The sequence below is a fragment of the Zootoca vivipara genome, chromosome 12 (assembly GCF_963506605.1).
Source record: "Zootoca vivipara chromosome 12, rZooViv1.1, whole genome shotgun sequence".
NCBI lineage: Eukaryota > Metazoa > Chordata > Lepidosauria > Squamata > Lacertidae > Zootoca > Zootoca vivipara.
In genome coordinates, this window is record NC_083287.1 from 38,891,019 (window position 1) to 38,909,195 (window position 18,177).

General features: G+C 40.6%; 1 protein-coding gene across 5 annotated transcripts in view; it reads left to right on the forward strand.

The window, feature by feature from the left end:
• Nucleotides 1-18,177, forward strand: part of ACBD5 (acyl-CoA binding domain containing 5) — a 37,624-nt gene that overhangs the window by 2,150 nt on the left and 17,297 nt on the right. For 4 of the 5 annotated variants that reach the window (XR_004693424.2, XR_004693423.2, XM_035128936.2 and 1 more), the window contains 3 exons: nt 3,550-3,670; nt 6,527-6,599; nt 9,350-9,461. Coding sequence is in view for 3 of the 5 variants with exons in the window: in XM_035128936.2 (XP_034984827.2) it covers nt 3,550-3,670; nt 6,527-6,599; nt 9,350-9,461 (306 nt within the window). In the remaining 2 variants the exon portion in view is untranslated. Of the gene's footprint in view, nt 1-3; nt 3,671-6,526; nt 6,600-9,349; nt 9,462-18,177 lie in introns of those variants that run through there. The other variant, XM_035128937.2, reaches the window with a different exon arrangement.

Genomic DNA, 18,177 nt, shown 5'->3' on the forward strand with positions numbered 1-18,177 from the left:
AAGCCCGGGAGGAGGGAGACGGGCGAGGGCCAGGAACTGGGAAGGTGGGGCTGCGAAGGCGACAGAGACCCAGAGGAGAGGGTGGGAAGCAGCGCCGCCTCATTTCTGTGGCTCTTGGGGGGCGAGGAGGAGGGTCCCCCTGAATTGGGGTTTTTCTCCATCCCAGCCACGCCACACCCACAGGAGCCACTGCGAAAGACCTGCATCTTTTCTCTCCCTCCGCCACCCCCTTCTTTCTACTTTCTACCTGCCAACCAGCTCTATTATGAATTCACTAGCCAATCTTGAAAATTTGCCATTTAAAAGACGGCCAAATTTAAGGTTGCCAGATTTAAAAGACGGTTAAAGCTGTTTGGAAAAAACCGGGGTGCCCCTTGCCCTGGCACAATATGTTAGGAAATGGCCTTTCCTGGCAAAAGCATTTCTTTAGCAAGAACTCTAGTGCTCCTGGCTCTTTTTTTCTACCTAGGCAACCATTTTAACTTGTTTACCTTATTAATCCCTTGGGCAAGCTGACTGGCAGAACAGCTAGCATAAGATTTCTCTAAAAGTCTTTATGGTGCAGTAGTTGGTTATTTAAAAGCAGCAGGAGGAAGAACCTGTAGTTGGATAAAAAGGCATGCATGCAATACCAACAGTCTAAAAGCAGGGAAGGTTTCCTCTTAGCATTGGTAAGGAGCAGTTGGAGCCAGGTAAACATCTCCAGAAAGTACATTCTGGCTACCACAACTCAGAAGGCCTTATCGTAGGCCTATTCCCACCTTGCTTTCTAAAGGTATCAGACAAATTTTAATGGCCTATCGGGTTGCTGAGGGAATAGATGGTCCTTGCAGTTCTATACATCCCTACTTTGAAGCCAAATTTGAGTACAGTACTTATACACACTTATGTGTACCATATATAGAACTGCTGCCTTGATGCTCTTTGTGCATATTACGGTAAGTTCCATACAACAATTGTTCCTCTCACCAAAATGAAACATTCTGCAATCTCTGTGTGTAAACCTGATACGTAGTTTAATATTTACAATGTAAAGTTGATAAACTTACATTGAGAGCAGGACTAAAAAAATTGTATGTCCAAAAAGAAAAGCTTCCATCTCTATTTAAGAGAGCCAAATACTCAGCCAACTCTGCTCCAGAGGTTTTTTTTAATGCCTTCAAACATTTTCTTTAAAAGCAACAACAACAACAAAAACCCAACCAAGTTACCCCAGACACTGCAAGCAAGGAGGGTTTTTTTTTTTTTGCCTTGAGTGTGTTATGTTCATACTTGATTTTGCATTGGTAACAGCTTGCGGGTGTAAACGGTGTGATTTTCAAATTCCTTCTCTTTCCCACCCCACCCTTCTGAAATTGGCAGAGTCGCATAACCCTGGAAAACTTAAGCTGCATTTGCTGCATACTTAAGAATGGTGTGAACATTTGAGATGGCCGCAGCCATTGCACATGTGCAGATGACAGTTTCATGAATAGGAGCTTGGGGGATGGGGTTGCAGGGATGGGGAAATCAAAATGTCTATGCAAATGTGCCCTGAAACACAGTGGGATGAAATAACCTCACTGTGTTTTAAGTCACCAATATGAACATACCCATAATATTAGAAAATGAGAGGTGTCCTTCATATTGTGCATCTTATAAATACTTTTCTGTCTTACTTTAGTAACAGAATCTTTTAAAATATGTATCAATCTAAAATTTTGAGCTTGTGCAAGATCCATTCTAAGAGCTAAGGATTGGTTGGTGGTCAGGCACACCAGCCATTTATAAAGTGGTAGCATAAGCAGTCAAGAAATCTCCTTACCTGGCAAATAGAAGGGGAAGAATTTGAGGCAGTGAGAGATTTTACTTTCTTGGGTTCCATGATCATTGTAGATGGTGACAGCAGTCACAAAATTAAAAGACACCTGCTTCTTGGGAGAAAAGCAATGACAAACCTAGACAGCATCTTAAAAAGCAGAGACATCACCTTGCCAACAAAGATCCATATAGTTAAAGCTATGGTTCTCCCAGTAGTGATGTATGGAAGTGAGAGCTGGACTATAAAGAAGGCTGATCGCCGAAGAATCAATGCTTTTGAATTAGGGTTCTGGAGGAAACTCTTGAGAGTCCCATGGACTGCAAGAAGATCAAACCTATCCATTCTGAAGGAAATCAGCCCTGAGTGCTCACTGGAATGACAGATCATGAAACTGAGGCTCCAATACTTTGGCCACCTCATGAGAAGAGAAGACTCCCTGGAAAAGACCCTGATGTTGGGAAATACAGTGATATCTCGACTTACGAACGACTCGACAACCAAATTTTTCGACTTACAAATGGGGCAAATGGCAGCACTCTTATGAATGTCTCTACATCCAAAAGGAAACCGCAGCAGTTTTAGATAGGGTTGCTTCGACTTACGAATTTTTAGATAGGATTGCTTCAACTTACGAATTTTTCCGTTTCCAATGCATTCCTATTGGAAATTGCATTTCCAATGGCGCTTTTCGACATACAAATTTTTCAACCTATGAAGGTGCCTTCGGAACCGATTAAATTCATAAGTCGAGGCACCACTGTATTGAGGGCACAAGGAGAAGGGGACGACAGAGAACGAGATGGTTGGACAGTGTTCTCGAAGCTACCAACATGAGTCTGACCAAACTGCGGGAGGCAGTGGAAGACAGGAATGCCTGGCGTGCTCTGGTCCACTAACCAACTAAACAACAATGTGGTTTTCAGTAGGGCAGATAGTATTGGGGTAGCCATGGGAGCAGGGCCTATGGTAGAAACTGCTTGAGGCAGTTTGACTGGAATAACCTAACTATCAATTTAGGTAACCATAGTGGGGTAAAATGACTTTGGGGGGTTTTGTTTCAGGAGGATCTGCTGTGGTATTTTGATCCTTAACAGGGCTTTGATTTTCTATAGCTTTTCCCCCGTACTGCAATATATCTTCAACACAGGATGTGTGTGAGCTGAACCACAGTAGGGACAATTCTACCATAAAGCTAGCATGAGAGGTATCAGCAGTCATGTTTTTTTCTGTTTGTTTGGACACGTTACTTTCACTAACAGGAGAAACAACAGAGATGATATCATTACTTGAAATATAAAGGTGACTATGTTCCTTTGCACAAGTATACTTTACTCACTAGAGTATCCTTTCTGATTATAGAATGAAAATAAACATAGACAGGAGGTGCAATCAGTTGATTTTTTTAAATCAGAAATTGGTGTGCATAAAGTCTTGAGTTTAGTCCTTGTTATGGGTGTACTTAGTTCTCGGTAGCCTGGTGCTGCAAGTCATGCAGTCATATTCTATTTATTTTGGACTGGATCTTTAACTTTGGACTGGATGCTTTAACTTAAGTTAGTTGAACTTTGGTCTCATTGAATTCAGTGCGAACAATAAGTCATGGTTTAAGTTATGTCCCCTTGATTTCAATGGAACTTTCAGTTAAATTAACCTAGTGTGAATCTAGCCCTTTGAGTTGGTACAGAAATTAGGTGTTTAATAATATCTGTCATTTATGGTGTTTCTCACTCTAAGATTATTTTCTCTAGGTTCATTCCAGCCAACAAATGAAATGATGCTCAAGTTCTATAGCTTTTATAAGCAAGCAACTCAAGGACCCTGCAGTAGTCCAAGACCTGGATTCTGGGATCCTATTGGTAGATACAAATGGTAAATATGATATGCAAGAGATGTTTTAAGTTTGTATGTACACAAGCCCTGCCGTAGTGGGGGCCAGCAGGGAGGATGAATTACTAACTACTCTTTTTTTCATGGGACACTGCTACAACTCACTGGTAGACCAAAGGGTTTGCATGCATAAGGTCCAGGTTCAGTTTCCTACATCTCTAGGTAGGACTGGCAAAGACATCTCAAACTCCAGAGGGCCACAGCCAATCATGGTAGACAATACTGAGCTAGGTGTGACACTGTATAAGGCAGCTTCCTGTGACAACTTGCATATGGAGAAAAGCCTTAGTTATAAAGAATATAAATGTGTACCAGATCACTGGTAGAAGGGGATGTTCTCAGTCTCTCTTTTTTAAAAAAACCAAGGCCTGGTATCATTTCTGAGATTCATGTTCCAGGTATCTTAACTTTGTCGCCTGGGGACTTGACGTGTGCATCCTGCTCTGCCTAGCACGCCATGATTACCTGAGCAATGCCACCGTCCCAGCTTTTTCTGTTTAAAAGGTACCTAGTTCAGGAAAGAACTCAGTAGCTTTGAGGGTGCAGGCAAGATTAAGATAGAGATAAGAATTGCACAAAGAGACTTTCGGTACAGAAAATGTTTTCCCCCCCCTGAAACTTAAAGAAGGTTCATTGGCCATTGTCTATCAGCAGACTGCAAACTGACTTTTAGCGGACTGTCTCTGCTCCTCATGCTGGTCTCCCACTGTTGGGAAATATCTTAATAAAGATGGTGGCAATGTACATGTAAAATTGGTGGTCGAGCTGATGGAAGTGCAGTGTTGCCCCCATTCTTTTGCAGAATATGTCGGAGGTGGAGGCAGCCGGGTTGGATTCTGCTGTTTGGCTCTCCCTAACAGAGGCATTGTTGCCTGTAAACACTTGTAATAATTTCTCTCAGCTTACAGAGGTTTCTTGTCAAACAAGTTCTGCATGTTTTTGAAGCTCAAGGGTTTTTAACAATTAAAATAAAAAATATGTATACATAAGCGGAATCTGTATTTTTTTTTGGTGACTTTTGGGAAGTTTTATCGAGCTATACACACCCCAGTGTGACCCAGGTGGCACTGTGGGTTAAACCACAAAGTCTAGGGCTTGCTGATCAGAAGGTCGGCGGTTTGAATCCCTGTGATGGGGTGAGCTCCTGTTGCTCGGTCCCAGCTCCTGCCCACCTAGCAGTTCGAAAGCACATCAAAGTGCAAGTAGATAAATAGGGACCGCTCCGGCGGGAAGGTAAACGGCGTTTCCGTGCGCTGCTCTGGTTCGCCAGAAGCAGCTTTGTCATGCTGGCCACATGACCCGGAAGCTGTCTGCAGACAAACGCTAGCTCCCTCGGCCTATAGAGCGAGATGAGCGCCACAAACCCAGAGTCAGACACGACTGGACCTGATGGTCAGGGGCCCCCTTTAGTTACACACCCCAGTAAAAAACGACGACGAAAGGGTTTATATTTGTTTTTTAGTTGCTGTTATTCTGAGTGCAACCCTCCAGAGGTGTTCTTTTTTAAAAACTTGTGTTATAATTGATATCCACAGCAGATTAGCAAAGTATACTTTTTATTCAGGCTAAGGTTAAATCAAATTAAGTGCTCATTCTTGTCTTTGGAAAGGGGAAATAATAATAAAGATGATGGTGATGATGATAAAACCCAGGAAGTAAGATATTGTGGGAAGAGTGCTGCATGGAGACAATGCGGTCTTGCTAACTAACATTTCTCTTATTTTTTTTAAGCTTCAGGAAATCACTTGCAGGGATTTTTGGCTATTTTAAGAAGTAAACAAAACAAAACCCCGAATTCTAAAACTGTATTTTTGGGGGGAAGCCAAAATAAGTTAGAGGAGTGTGTCATAGGTCCTTGATACATCTGGCAGGTTTCTGTGACAGCTACAGTGTACAGGAGAATAGGAAAATGCAGTTTGAGGCAGGGAATAGGGATCAGGCAATTGCAATTTTTTTCAGCAGCAGCAGTAGTGTTTTTTGCTCCAGTGCTGGGTAATTGTGTCTCTCCCTCCCCCCACTCCCCGTAACTGCTGTGCTGTCTGTGACTTTCCCACACAGAGATTTGACTCTGCACACAATAGACAAACTCATTTGAAAAGGCCATCTGGGTTATTGGATCCAGCTGCTTATTTATTTGCTTCAGTTTTATATCTTTGACTTACAGTGGTCCCTCGACTTACAAAGTACTTGACTTACGAAATTTCAAGTTACGAATGAAAAAAATGGCTGCACACTTACGTTTTTTTCGACATCCGAAAGGAAAACTGTTGCGGTTTAGATGGGGTTTTCTCGACTTACGAATTTTAGATGTGGTTTACTTGACTTACAAATTTTTCCGTTTCCAATGCATTCCTATGGGAAACCACTTTTTTCGACTTACAAACTTTTCGACCTACGAATGTGCATTCGGAACGGATTAAATTCGTAAGTCGAGGGACCACTGTACCTGTTTCTCAAGTCTATTGCAAAGAGTTAGAACAAGTTATATATTCTGCAAAATGTTGTGCATTTTGAACTGGGCACCCAAGTCGAGTATAAATTATTCATAACTATGGCCTGCTGTCAGACAAAAAGTGAGAAGGAAAAGATGGAAACGAGGCCATTTATTAAAGATTAAAAAGCACATTGTTTGAAGACTGAGAAACCAAGCCTATGTTGAATCTCAGTCTCAGAATTTGTGTTACTCGTCAGATAATGAGCACATATTTATGTACACAAAACTAGATTGTGGCGAGTTCTGTCATTGCAGAATCAAGGGCTCAGTAAGAATGAGCCCATTGAATCTTACAGGAATTATAATTTTAAATGTCTTGAGGATATTTGTGATATTTATTGTAGGGATGCATGGAGCGCTTTAGGTGATATGCCCAAAGAAGATGCTATGATTGCCTATGTTGAAGAAATGAAAAAGGTAAGAGTTGCTAGGTATGTCGAAGAAAGCAAATATTCCACAATAATTTCATTTCTAGGCACATGAAGCTTGCTTGAAACTTGATGAGCTTCCAGCCAAGCTTCAAAAGGAATTGCTGCAAATTATTTGATGGACTTTACCCTAGGCAGCCTAGCTGTCAAAATGCTGAGAGCTTTAGGGATATTGCTGCCATGAAAGAGAAGTGAGCAATGCTTGTGCAGTGCATCATGGGAGTTTATGGTAAGCAGCCTGCAGTGAATCACTGGAACTGGAGCTAATTCACAGCAAAAACAGAGATGGAGAGAGGCTGTGCAGGCTCTTTTAAAAACACTTGTACTGTAATATCAGTTGGAAGAGTTTCGGCTCCTCTGAGTATTTGTTAAAAGGAATGCATTACTAGAGTACTAGATGACTCAAAACTGAAACATGCAAAGAGCTAAACCTTGGGTGCTTGTATACAACTTGCACCAAGATTTCAATTTTGCCGTGCATTTTCGATTATGTGGGGTTGGGATAGACGACAATACTCTTTATATATTGGAAATCAACAAAATTATCTTACCTGTCAATCTATCAATACTTCATAATAGCTAACAAAAATAAGAACACTGAAAACCTGCTTAGAGTACAAAGTCAGAATTCTGATTTAATATTTATGCTAATATTATAATGAACAGTAAACCCTAGTGTTAAGGCCATTGGAGGGTGTAGGAAAGTTAACAGCAATCCTCATATGGGGTGAAGGTGCTGGATTGAGGACATAAAGGAAAGGAAATTTCTAATGGGGAGAGAGAAGAGAGCAGAAAGCATGGGGAGAGCATGTGTAGGATAGGAGAAGGAAGGGCCCATGAGCGATGAAGGGGTGCCCAGAAGAGATGTTGCAACGGCCTGGCAAAGGATCCAGCTTGAGGCTGATGGAAGCTCATCAGTGAGTTGCTCATCAGAGGAGATTGCGGTGTGGATTACCCAGAGACTCTGAAGCCTAATAGGCTTGAGTGTTAAGGTGTTGGAAAATTCTGATTAATTTTGCGATTTGCATGGGAGCTTTAAATATTCTTTAGGATATTGTGCAGTTTATATTTAACTTCAACATGTGATTTGGTAGTATCCCAAAGCACATAATAAAAAGAAAATATCCTCTGTGTTGTTGTTGTTTTTGCCATGGCAAATGTATTACTATTTCTTCATATCTGAATCATGTCATCCACTTACTTTTGGTAATCAGTAGTGCTACTCTGAAGTAAGTAGGCTGGGTATTGGAGTAAGCTGGTTAGAATAGAAATTGAGTAGGCTTGAGCCTAAATTGAAAAGAAACATGCTATGCCTAAATTACTAAATGTAATTTGGGGCGTTGTTAGGATTAATCTAATACCACATGTGTTGAAGGAGCTTCTGATGAAATCATTCCAGTAAATGTGTTAAATGTTTCCAAATTATTGTTGCTACAATATTATATATTGCCTAATGTTTTCTTTTGGGAAAGCATCTTTCATGCATAGATTTAACAGGCTTAAGCAAGATAAGCCTGAACCTCTGCCTTCCTTTCTGAGAATAGTAGATAATAGAATGGAAGACAGCAAGAAAATATATCAGAATAGTCTTATCTGCTGATGAATTTAGTTTCTCTCTATTTCCTGTACTGCCTGTTTCATGGCTTCTTTATTCTGATAAATGTATTCTTTTTGTAAAGGAGTTATAAATTATGAAAGAATATGGTAAGAAAAGGTTGAAATATTTTTATTCTCAAACAAAATCTCCTTTTGGCACAAAACCATGTGCAGAGTTACTTGAAAGTAAGTCCTACATTTGGTGGAAGTTGCTTGTGAGTAAACAAAGATGGAATCTGGTATTTAAGTTGTTTAACATGTTTGAGCCTAGAAGTTTTTTTGATAAGCTCATTGCTGCAGTGGCAAACATGATTCACCATGCAGAGTTCTTGGGAGAAACAACAGGAGTTCTGTTGTAGTAGTATTGCCTTTCTCATTTTCTTCAAAGGAAATTTATTTTAAAAATTATGAATGTACCTTCCTTAGCCAGCAATCTGCATTCTGGCTTAGTATTCATATCCTTTACACAAACACATAAAAAATGACAAATCAAGCCTGTTTATATTTGTGAGATTGGGCTGAATATACTGTACATAAAGAGAGGTAGTGATATTTGATAATGATATTTATTTATTTAAGGATTTATAAACTGCTTTCCAATAAATGTTTCTGAAGTAGTGCAATGTCGAAGGTTTAAAAAATCTTCTTCTTTGGCGATCATTCGTAGCTGAGTAAGATTGTCTTCCATGACCATAGTCTTAACCAGGCTTCCTCAAACTCAGCCCTCCAGATGTTTTTGGCCTACAGCTCCCATGATCCCTAGCTAGCAGGACCAGTGATCAGGGATGATGGGAATTGTAGTCTCAAAACATCTGGAGGGCCGAGTTTAAGGAATCCTGGTCTTAACAGTGAGTCCATAAGTGACTGTGGAGGCCAATTCTGGATCCACACGTCCTTCCACAGTGGGGACAAAGGTTGGGAGTAACATGCCTTCCTCTTAGCACGTTTCTCCCTTTCGTCCTGAGTTTGAGTGTCTTCAAAGTCCATGATGCTTTTGGTAAGGCTGTTCTCCAATTGGAGTTCTTGCAAGCCAGTGAGGTGGTGCAGGATTTATTTATTTATTTATTGTGATGCTGTTTTCTTGTGAAGTATTGCAATATCATTAACTGATAAGCAATTCATAAATGTTTTGTATTCCTGCAGATTCTTGAAACAATGCCAATGACAGACAAGGTTGAAGAACTCCTACATGTAATAGGCCCATTCTATGAAATTGTTGAGGATAAAAAGACCAGAGGATCTGGCATAATAGCAGGTTGGGATATAAACTCTACTTATCCACTATCTTAATTAACTGCAGGTTAAATTAAGCTATGCTTTTGCAATTTGTTTAGCTTCTGTGAATAATTTTAAAGGTAAATGCACCAATTGTTGTGAAGCACCTCAGAGCCAGGAGCAAGAAAGCTCTTGCCAAAACACCTCTCTCCATTATCCTGACATTTTATAACTTCCATGCAAATGTGTTGCAAGTCTGACTTGCCACAGCTTTCCTAATATTAAAACACCTGCATGTCCTTAATTCTGTTGTTTGAAACAATGGCTTAAGTTGGCTGGTTTCACCCACAATGAATGTTAATCTGTTTCTTGGTTTGGACACTTCAACAACCCATGGTTACGCAAACTGGAAGCAAAAGCTTCTAAGCTGGTGAAATGCACAAGGTCATGGCTCTGGGGCTCATTCACATCAGTGTTTAGTGTAGGGTGTGAGAAACCTAAGGCTTGTTGTTGGACTCAAAATTCCATAAATCCCAGCCAGCTTGGCCAGTGGTGATGGGGGAGTGTTTGCCTAAAACATACATACCAGTGATATGGAACCTTCGGCCCACATACCTAATGTGGCCTGCCAGGCCTTCCCATTTGGCTCCCAGTGCTATTTCAGCGAAGTCATGCCCACCTGTCCCACACCTTACCAGATGTGGGGCTGGTAAAGGTGGGGCTTGGTCAAAAGGGCAGTGCCTGCAAAAGCCTTTGCATAGTTTTTCCCAAGGACCCAACAACCAGCAGATTGTCAGATGTTTGGGAACTGCTGCACAAAGCGCTTTGCAAACCCTGTGCTCAGCCAAGCTCTGTGCTCGACCTGCTTAGGAAGTGCTGTAAAAGTGGCTCTGCAAGTTCTTAAACCCTTTCCCTCCCGAAAAGGAAGCAAGTTTTCCCCAAAGCACTTCCTCCAGCCTTTTGAATAGAAATTGCATTCTTGGCAGGGGCTCCATCTAGCCAACTGTTAGCTGATCATCGGTGAAAGCCAGCCTCTTTGATTGGCACTGGGAGCACATCTTCAAAGGCTGCGCTACAGTAACCTTTTAATTTTAACAGGCGTCTATCACTTGATGTCATTATAAAGTTGGATGATTGACAGATGGATGCTCACTCACCTGTGAAAATGGCTCCCTGGTGGGTGAGGAGATAAAGGTCCGGCCCACTCACCAGTCCAATAATATCTGGAGGACTTTAGGTTCCCCTTCCTTGGTTTAGTACGATGTCTGAACATCTCTTCTATTGACCCTGGCTCCCCACTGCATGTACATGTAGCAAAATACATGTGTTTATCTATTTAGTGTATTCAAAGCACTGGCATGTCAAGTAGCCCTTATTGGTCAAGTGGTTAGTCTTGAGCACCTCTGGCATGCTGGGCTCTGCACTTAAGGTACAGCTGATGCAGTCTATAGCCAGAACTTCATTATTATGCAAATAGCTTGACATCAATTGGTTTAAAATATTGTTTGTGTATGTATTTGTGTATGTATATATATACATATATATATATCTGTCCATGGTGTATATATCTAGTAGGCTCTCTAAAATTACATTTCTTGTCACTTGGCACAGAATGCCAAGCACTACTGGCACATTTTAAAGACTTATTCCACTCAAAGTACTACTCTTAAGAGGAAAAATCATAATTATGTAGCATGGAAATATTCACTGGCGTTAGCAACATTGCAGTGAGTTTGGCATAAACAGGTTCGCCACTATTTCCATTCCATTTTCATGCAAATGTGCAATAACGGATGTTAAAAATCTTTACCAATAACTGATTATTTTCTTGCAATGGACAAAATATATGTGTCTCTGTTGCAACAAGCCAGCAGCAAAATTCAGAGCACATGTACTTGGTTCTTTGTGAATGCTAACATCCTTGTGATTTTGGAACATGTGATGGCCTCAATTGATAGCCAAGTCTGGTACGACATATTATTATGTAGTCCATTTCTCCATTACAATGTGTATTCTACTGTTTACCTCAAAACCACTGTATCACTTGAATATTTTGCTTACAAAATGTGCTTGAATTATTTCCCAGTTATGGTATTTCTTATTGTAGATTTAATATGCATATCCTAAATTCATACAGGAAAATTCAGTATCCAACAGTGGAACCTCTATGTAAAGTATTTAGGTCAGTGGGAGAAGGGAAGCAGAGGCTGCCAGAACTGTTGTGGTGTATTAATAACTGAGATTACATACAATACTATACTATATATGCCTACTCATAAATAATTCCCATTGAGTTCAAAAGGACTTACTCCTGAGTCTCACTAACATAGGACTTACTTCTGAGTAGGCATATATAGCATTGCATTGTTAGTCGTCTTCTTGTTCTCCTTGTTCTGAATAAGTCAGTTTTGTTACGTTTTCCTTACCAAAGTGCCAAACAACCTCATAGCTTTCTAGGTAATCTCTGTCTCATTTATTATTTTAAGGCACCTACTATAAAGGTTCTAAATTGAAACCAAACATTACTGTGCCAGGCTGATTTCTGACTTATAAACAATTTATACAGATAATTTATAGACTCTTCTTTTGGTTCTTATTATGCTAAATGTACAAAACGTAGATGCCAGAACAGAAAACTAAAAAAGGGAACATGTGAGATTAGTCTCTGTCTAGGAAAGTGTGGGGAGAGTTCTTTTATGGAGGCCCTTTGCTGCTGGAGAAAGAGCTAGCTCTGTTTGCATCGAGCATTTTTTAAAGCGCTTGTAAGGGCTGTAGTCTGCAGGTGCATCTCTTTTAAATGTATCCTTGTCCCACTGATGTGCAAAGTTACGTGGTGGTCCTGATTTTAAAAAGCAAAAGGTGCTACACATTTGGGACATGCTAAATCCACACCTACCTACCCATGGTTGCCTCCTTGTAGAATATATCCCGAAGGCTGTTTTCTATCAGCCTTGCTCTAATTTGAGATAAAAGTTGAGCTGAAATTAAAGTGTAGGAAAGATAAGCACTGGACATGCAAAGGGGAATCTATAGATCACTTGCCTACTTGCTAAAGGTAAAGGACCCCTGACAGTTAAGTCCAGCTGTGAACGACTCTGGGGTTGCAGCGCTCATCTCGCTTTACTGGCCAAGGGAGCTGGCGTTTGTCCACAGACAGTTTTTCCGGGTCATGTGGCCAGCATGACTAAGCCGCTTCTGGCAAAACCAAAGCAGCGCACGGAAACGCCGTTTACCTTCCCACTGGAGCGGTACCTATTTATCTACTTGCACTTTTTGGCGTGCTAGGTGGGCAGGAGCTGGAACCGAGCAATGGGAGCTTACTCTGTTGCAGGGGTTCGAACTGACGACCTTCCGATCGGCAATTCCTAGGCTCTGTGGTTTAGACCACAGCGCCACCCACATCCCATACATAGCATACTTGCTGTTTAAATCAGATTCTCCCAGGCTAGTTTGGCCCTAAATTCCACATTGTTGCCCAGGCAGTAGAGTCCTGCTCACCCTGGAAACAAAACTGAAAACCAGATGACCAAAAAAGCAGCAAAAGCTCCAACCAGTAATTGTATGGTCATGGCAGAGTGGAGATCTCCATTATCATCTGTGTTGCCACAGGTGCTATCCAGTAGGTGCATTTGAGAGTTGCACCTTCACATACACAGCTTATCCTAGCAGCAGTGAAGACCCTAGTTGCAATTTGAATGTTCAGCTCTCTGTGATGGAGCTGTGACCTTGGGGGAAGATATAAGTATTTCCAATAAGAATTAAAAAATAAGCAGCATGTGCACAGCCTCATTTATGCTTGGCGTAGGGACAGTGATGTATTTATTGGGTCAGGTTTTGTTCCTGAAAATAAGTATGCTTTTGAGATGCATAAATTTCTTATAATTCCAATTAAAACTTCTCTTTCGGTGCAAAATAAATTTACAAAGCTAAACTTTTATATGAAAAATAATGCTCCCAAGGGAAACATTTGAGGTGGGGTGCAGAAAAGTATGTGGATGTTTAGAGGCTTGTTGATGCTTACAGCCAGAACGTAATGCATCAGAAAGCATTATTTACCATGTTAAGTAATTTTTAAAAACCCTCTTAACTAAAGCCAGTTATTTCAGTGTGCTGACATACCACAGAGGAATGAAATACTGCTCACAATTTATATCCTTGGATTGCCATATGTGTAACATGTGCGAGAGTGGACAAGGGAAGCTTAGGAAATTACTTTCTTGTTGCTAATGTTGTGAAGAGTTTGTTTAGAAGGCTTGGTCTGATGCACTTCTGATTTCAAAGCAAAGGAGCGCAATCTGTTCTGCAAGGGACGAACCCACTCTTAATCAGTAGCTGACCAAAATATTATTTTCAGGTCTGTAAGAAACACTAGACTCGAAAGAAGAATGTGGGTTCTACATCCAGCACAAGAGGCCTGGCCGGCCTGCATGAACTTAGGGTAGGCTTGGAAGAGGCATGTGGAGCACTGTGTTTGCATTATCTGGGTTCTGCAGAAGGGAATTGGGAAACTTTTTGCTTGAAGCGCTCGAGCCATTGAAGGGTTCAAGGGCCTTATTCTTTATGGGGAAGCTGAACTGCATTGCTTTCTAAAAAAAAAAATGCATTGCTGCTCAAAATGGCGCCAGGCTTTCAGAAGCATTTTTGTGGTGGTATTTTATGTGCCTTCAATTTCAGCTGCACTGAAGAGAATGAAGAGAAATATCAACATGGACTTATGCGCTCATAGGGCTGTGTGCTAATTTTTTTAAGGGAGAGACCAAGTATAAATAAAGAGGCCAACCAGGTGTCAGAGTATAAGCAAGTGACTTTTTCCAAGTCTTTCTTTAAAAGCATGCTTATGATTTTATGTATATATAGATAAATGAATTAAGCTACACCATTCATTGGGACTATTTTGTTTTCCCCTTCACTGGTCTCAGTGCTGCTTTTTGTTAGGATGACAGTTATATGCTGGATTTATGAAGATCTTCGTGCTGGTATGGGGTGTTTTTTTCTTGTATTGATTTATTTTTCATTTGGATTGTATTTATATTTTATTTATTGTAAACTGCCCAGAGGACTTGATTAGTTAGGCAGCATATAACTGGCAAAAATAAGCAAAATAAATCCAGAATACCATAGTTCCATGAGCCCAAAGAGACTTTGAAGTTGTTTTTCTTGATTAGCAGCAACCCCAACCCCTGGCCATGCCAGATGGCAAAGCATGTACTGTAATTGGAATGAAATGCAAAGAAAAAAGCCAACTGTCTCTTGCATAAGCCCAAGTAGCATTTTTTCTTCTGACCATTATTTGCTTAAGATCCAGAAACTGTGTCTTAAAGCAACAGCCTTCAGTATAGCTTCTTACAAACAACAAAAACTTGACCTATACTTATTTTTGCAGCTTCCAAGTGTTATATGTGGAAGTTTAGTAGGTTGTATTATAGAAAATATGAAGAAATACTCATCACATGCTGCAACTTCCCAAATAGTGGCACTGTGTGTTTTAATACTCCAAATCCCCTTATCAGGGTAACACCTCATTTGCTGGGAATTTGTCCTAGTTTCTAACACCAACATAACTGGATTTCTTTCTGTTTTTGTTCTTTTTTAATGGATATTCTGTTCTGATATTGTGTTTGCATGTTGCATGGACCAAGAGCGTAGTTGTATTGGAAATAGTTTGGCAGAGGGACTGTTGCGACAAGGGAAATTGTAATCCTGTTCTTTTTTGTATTATTGCCGGTAGTTAATAAATGTGTGTCTGTTTTCTTTATGAACATTTTTTTTGCCCAATTCTAATAAATAGGTTTTCCACATGTTACATATTGAAGTTCCCTAAAAGCTCATTTCCTCTACGGAGAGTCCTTGCATTGCAAGAAGAGACTTTCTAGCAGAGGAGACTTGTTTCTGTCAAAGGAATGTTTGGTATTCTACAATAGTTCAGTGAAGTTCTGAAGCTGCAGAAAACTTGTAACATCTTGTTTTGAAAATGTATCCCATGTTAGCTTTGAAACTTATTAGTTTAATTTCTAGGCTTGTGTGCTCGTAATACTGCATTGTTTTCTTTGTTTAGCTTGGTTTATCTCACTTGTAGGGACGGAGGAGAAATTCAATTCTGTATTATTGTTTATTATTTATTAAATTTGTATACCACCTTTCATTCGAAGATCACAAAGCAGTTCACAACATAAAATTGCAAAATGCGTAATAAAGAACAAACAAAAGCAAACCAATAACCCCCATCCCACAAACACATGCATTTAAAGCTGAATCTAACAAATTCACACTGTCCAGAATAATATGCAAACTGAACACAGCTATCCTTTGAAATGTGCACTTATCTGAATTTTGTGATGCAGTTCTCCAGCCAACTGATGTATATAAAACACTTTTACCAGGGAAAAGTATGTATAAAAATGAAGACAGTGGTGAAAATAACCAACATAAATGCAATGTATTAGGGGAAATTGCTTGCCAAAGTGTGTACATTAGTCAAAACTACATATAGCATGTTTTTATTAGGAGAAATTAGCACTAAAATGGTGGTGAGATTTTTTAAAAATGGCAAATTGTTGCAAAATGTGGAGAATGAGTTTAAGATTGGGGGAAAATGAGAAACTGGGAGAATGAAAATAGACAGATCCTTCCAGCTCTACTCACTGGTCACTACTTGAAGACTCCCTTTTTTCCCTTCTTGGGTCTTGCTGCCTATGAAAAATATTGCCTGAATAGTTTGTCAAAACATGTTTTCCCCATTTTCCTATAATGTAGAAACTGATTTGTGGTCCTGCAAACTCCTTTTGTTAATCTAGTTCTGCTTTTACTTGTGTATAATCAGCAACTTCAATACAAATTACTTATTTAATAGTAAATAATAAATATATGCCTCTTCCGTTTTAAACACAATCACATGTGCAAAGTTGTTTCTGTCAACACAAAACTATTTAGAAATAGGAAAGACTCCTTCTGGAAACTATGAATCTGTGGAAGAACTATATGAAAACACCAGTGCAAAACTGGTTACTGGAAAGAGTTCTATGGTTTTTCAGAGCCATTTCTATTCCTGCACTCACTAGCAAATATTCTACACTATTGGTTTTCAACTAGCAGGTTGAACTGAACTAAGTTACAGCCGGGGGGGGGGGCGTGTCCGGGTGTGTGTGTGACACCAGCAGCATTACCACCAGACACAAACATGGTAAAATTAGAAGCTGGGGCCCATATTGCATATTAATGTGAAAGTGGACAGCAGGTCTGAAAAAAAGTTGAAGTCTACTGCTGTTCTAAACTTTATGTAGACCAGAAAAAATTATGGTACAAATATTATTAGGACCTTATAAAGCAAATATTAAGTGGTTTAGAAATACTTTTTAAATTATAGATTGGAAGCAGAAAAACCCAAAGCAGATTACTAAACTGTGAGATAACATATTTTATAAAATGAATAAGATCCTCTATACATTTAAAGCACATCCAACCCATATTCGAAGCCCATTACTGTACTTCCCCCTTTGAATACTGGGAGCTGTAGTTTCCCCATCACATAATTCCCAGCATCCTTAAACTACAGTTCCCATTATTCTTTGTATGGTGTGGATCTGTGCAAAGACTGCTATAACCTGCTTTGAAGCGGAAATTAAACCCTGAAATCAAAATAATGGGCAACCTAAAACGATTAGGTACTCTTCTTCCAGTGCATTGGAGAGGCTAAATGTATCTTGCATAACTACAGGCGTCCCGTCCCCTCCCCACTTATGCACGATTGACTTGCATGCTACTGCATATACGTGTGGGGCCAGGAAATAAATCAATAAATCAATTCAAATGTGGAAATGGCGGGAGAGAGCTGGTGTCAGGAGCTGGAGTCAGGAGTAGGTCAGCAATAAAAAAAACTATGGCGTAAGTAAAATTAACTCTCTTTTTAAAGAATCTAAAACTGCACAGACCTAGTGACCACAGAAACTCTTCCCAGCAGGACTTGCCCCAATGTGGCAGTTGTGACGGCTGAAGGTCCCTGCCCTCCCACCGCACTCTAAGGCTCCTCCCCTGGTTCCTTCCCCAGTAGCCTAAGGCTCATTTGTTTCGTGTCTCTGCTCTGCTCTCTTCAGTTCTCTGTGTGTTCCGGGAGGCCACAGGAAGACGGGAAGATTCCCTGGCTTCTTCAGAAGCCTACTTCCACTCAGACTCTAGATGCTGCTCTGCTTCTGCTTCTGAGTCTGGGCTGCTCTCTGCCACAGCCTCTTCCTGCTCACTAAACCCTGTTACCTGTTCAGGTTCCAACACTTCCTCCCCCCAATCTGCTCCCTCTTCTCCCTCCGACCACTCATCGTTGTCCCACCACCAGTCCCCTGGCTCTGAGCTGCCTTCTCCTGAGGGCTCCATTGGGAGTTCCCCAACTAGTGCCTCCTCTGCATCCAGCCAGACCCTCCACAGAGTCTGAAGAGGGCAGAAGAAGCCCCAAAGAGTCTGGAGGCACAGCAGGACTTTGCCTTGGCTTCTCAGCCTCCCTACCTAACTGCCGATGCACGTGGTAGCATCCTCCAGAACTTCAATTCCAGTTGTGGATATTATTGGATACAGTACATTATTTTTGGTCTAGGTTGGAGAGAGAGAGTGGAGGAGAGGGCATTTAGAGAGTGCACCTGACTACTCAATTTTTACTTATGCACATGGCGGCCTGGAACATAACCCCTGCATAAGTGGGGCGTGTGTGTGTGGACATCTGCATGCCAAGGCACATATGATTAAATTAGGGAACTATTATTTAATGAACA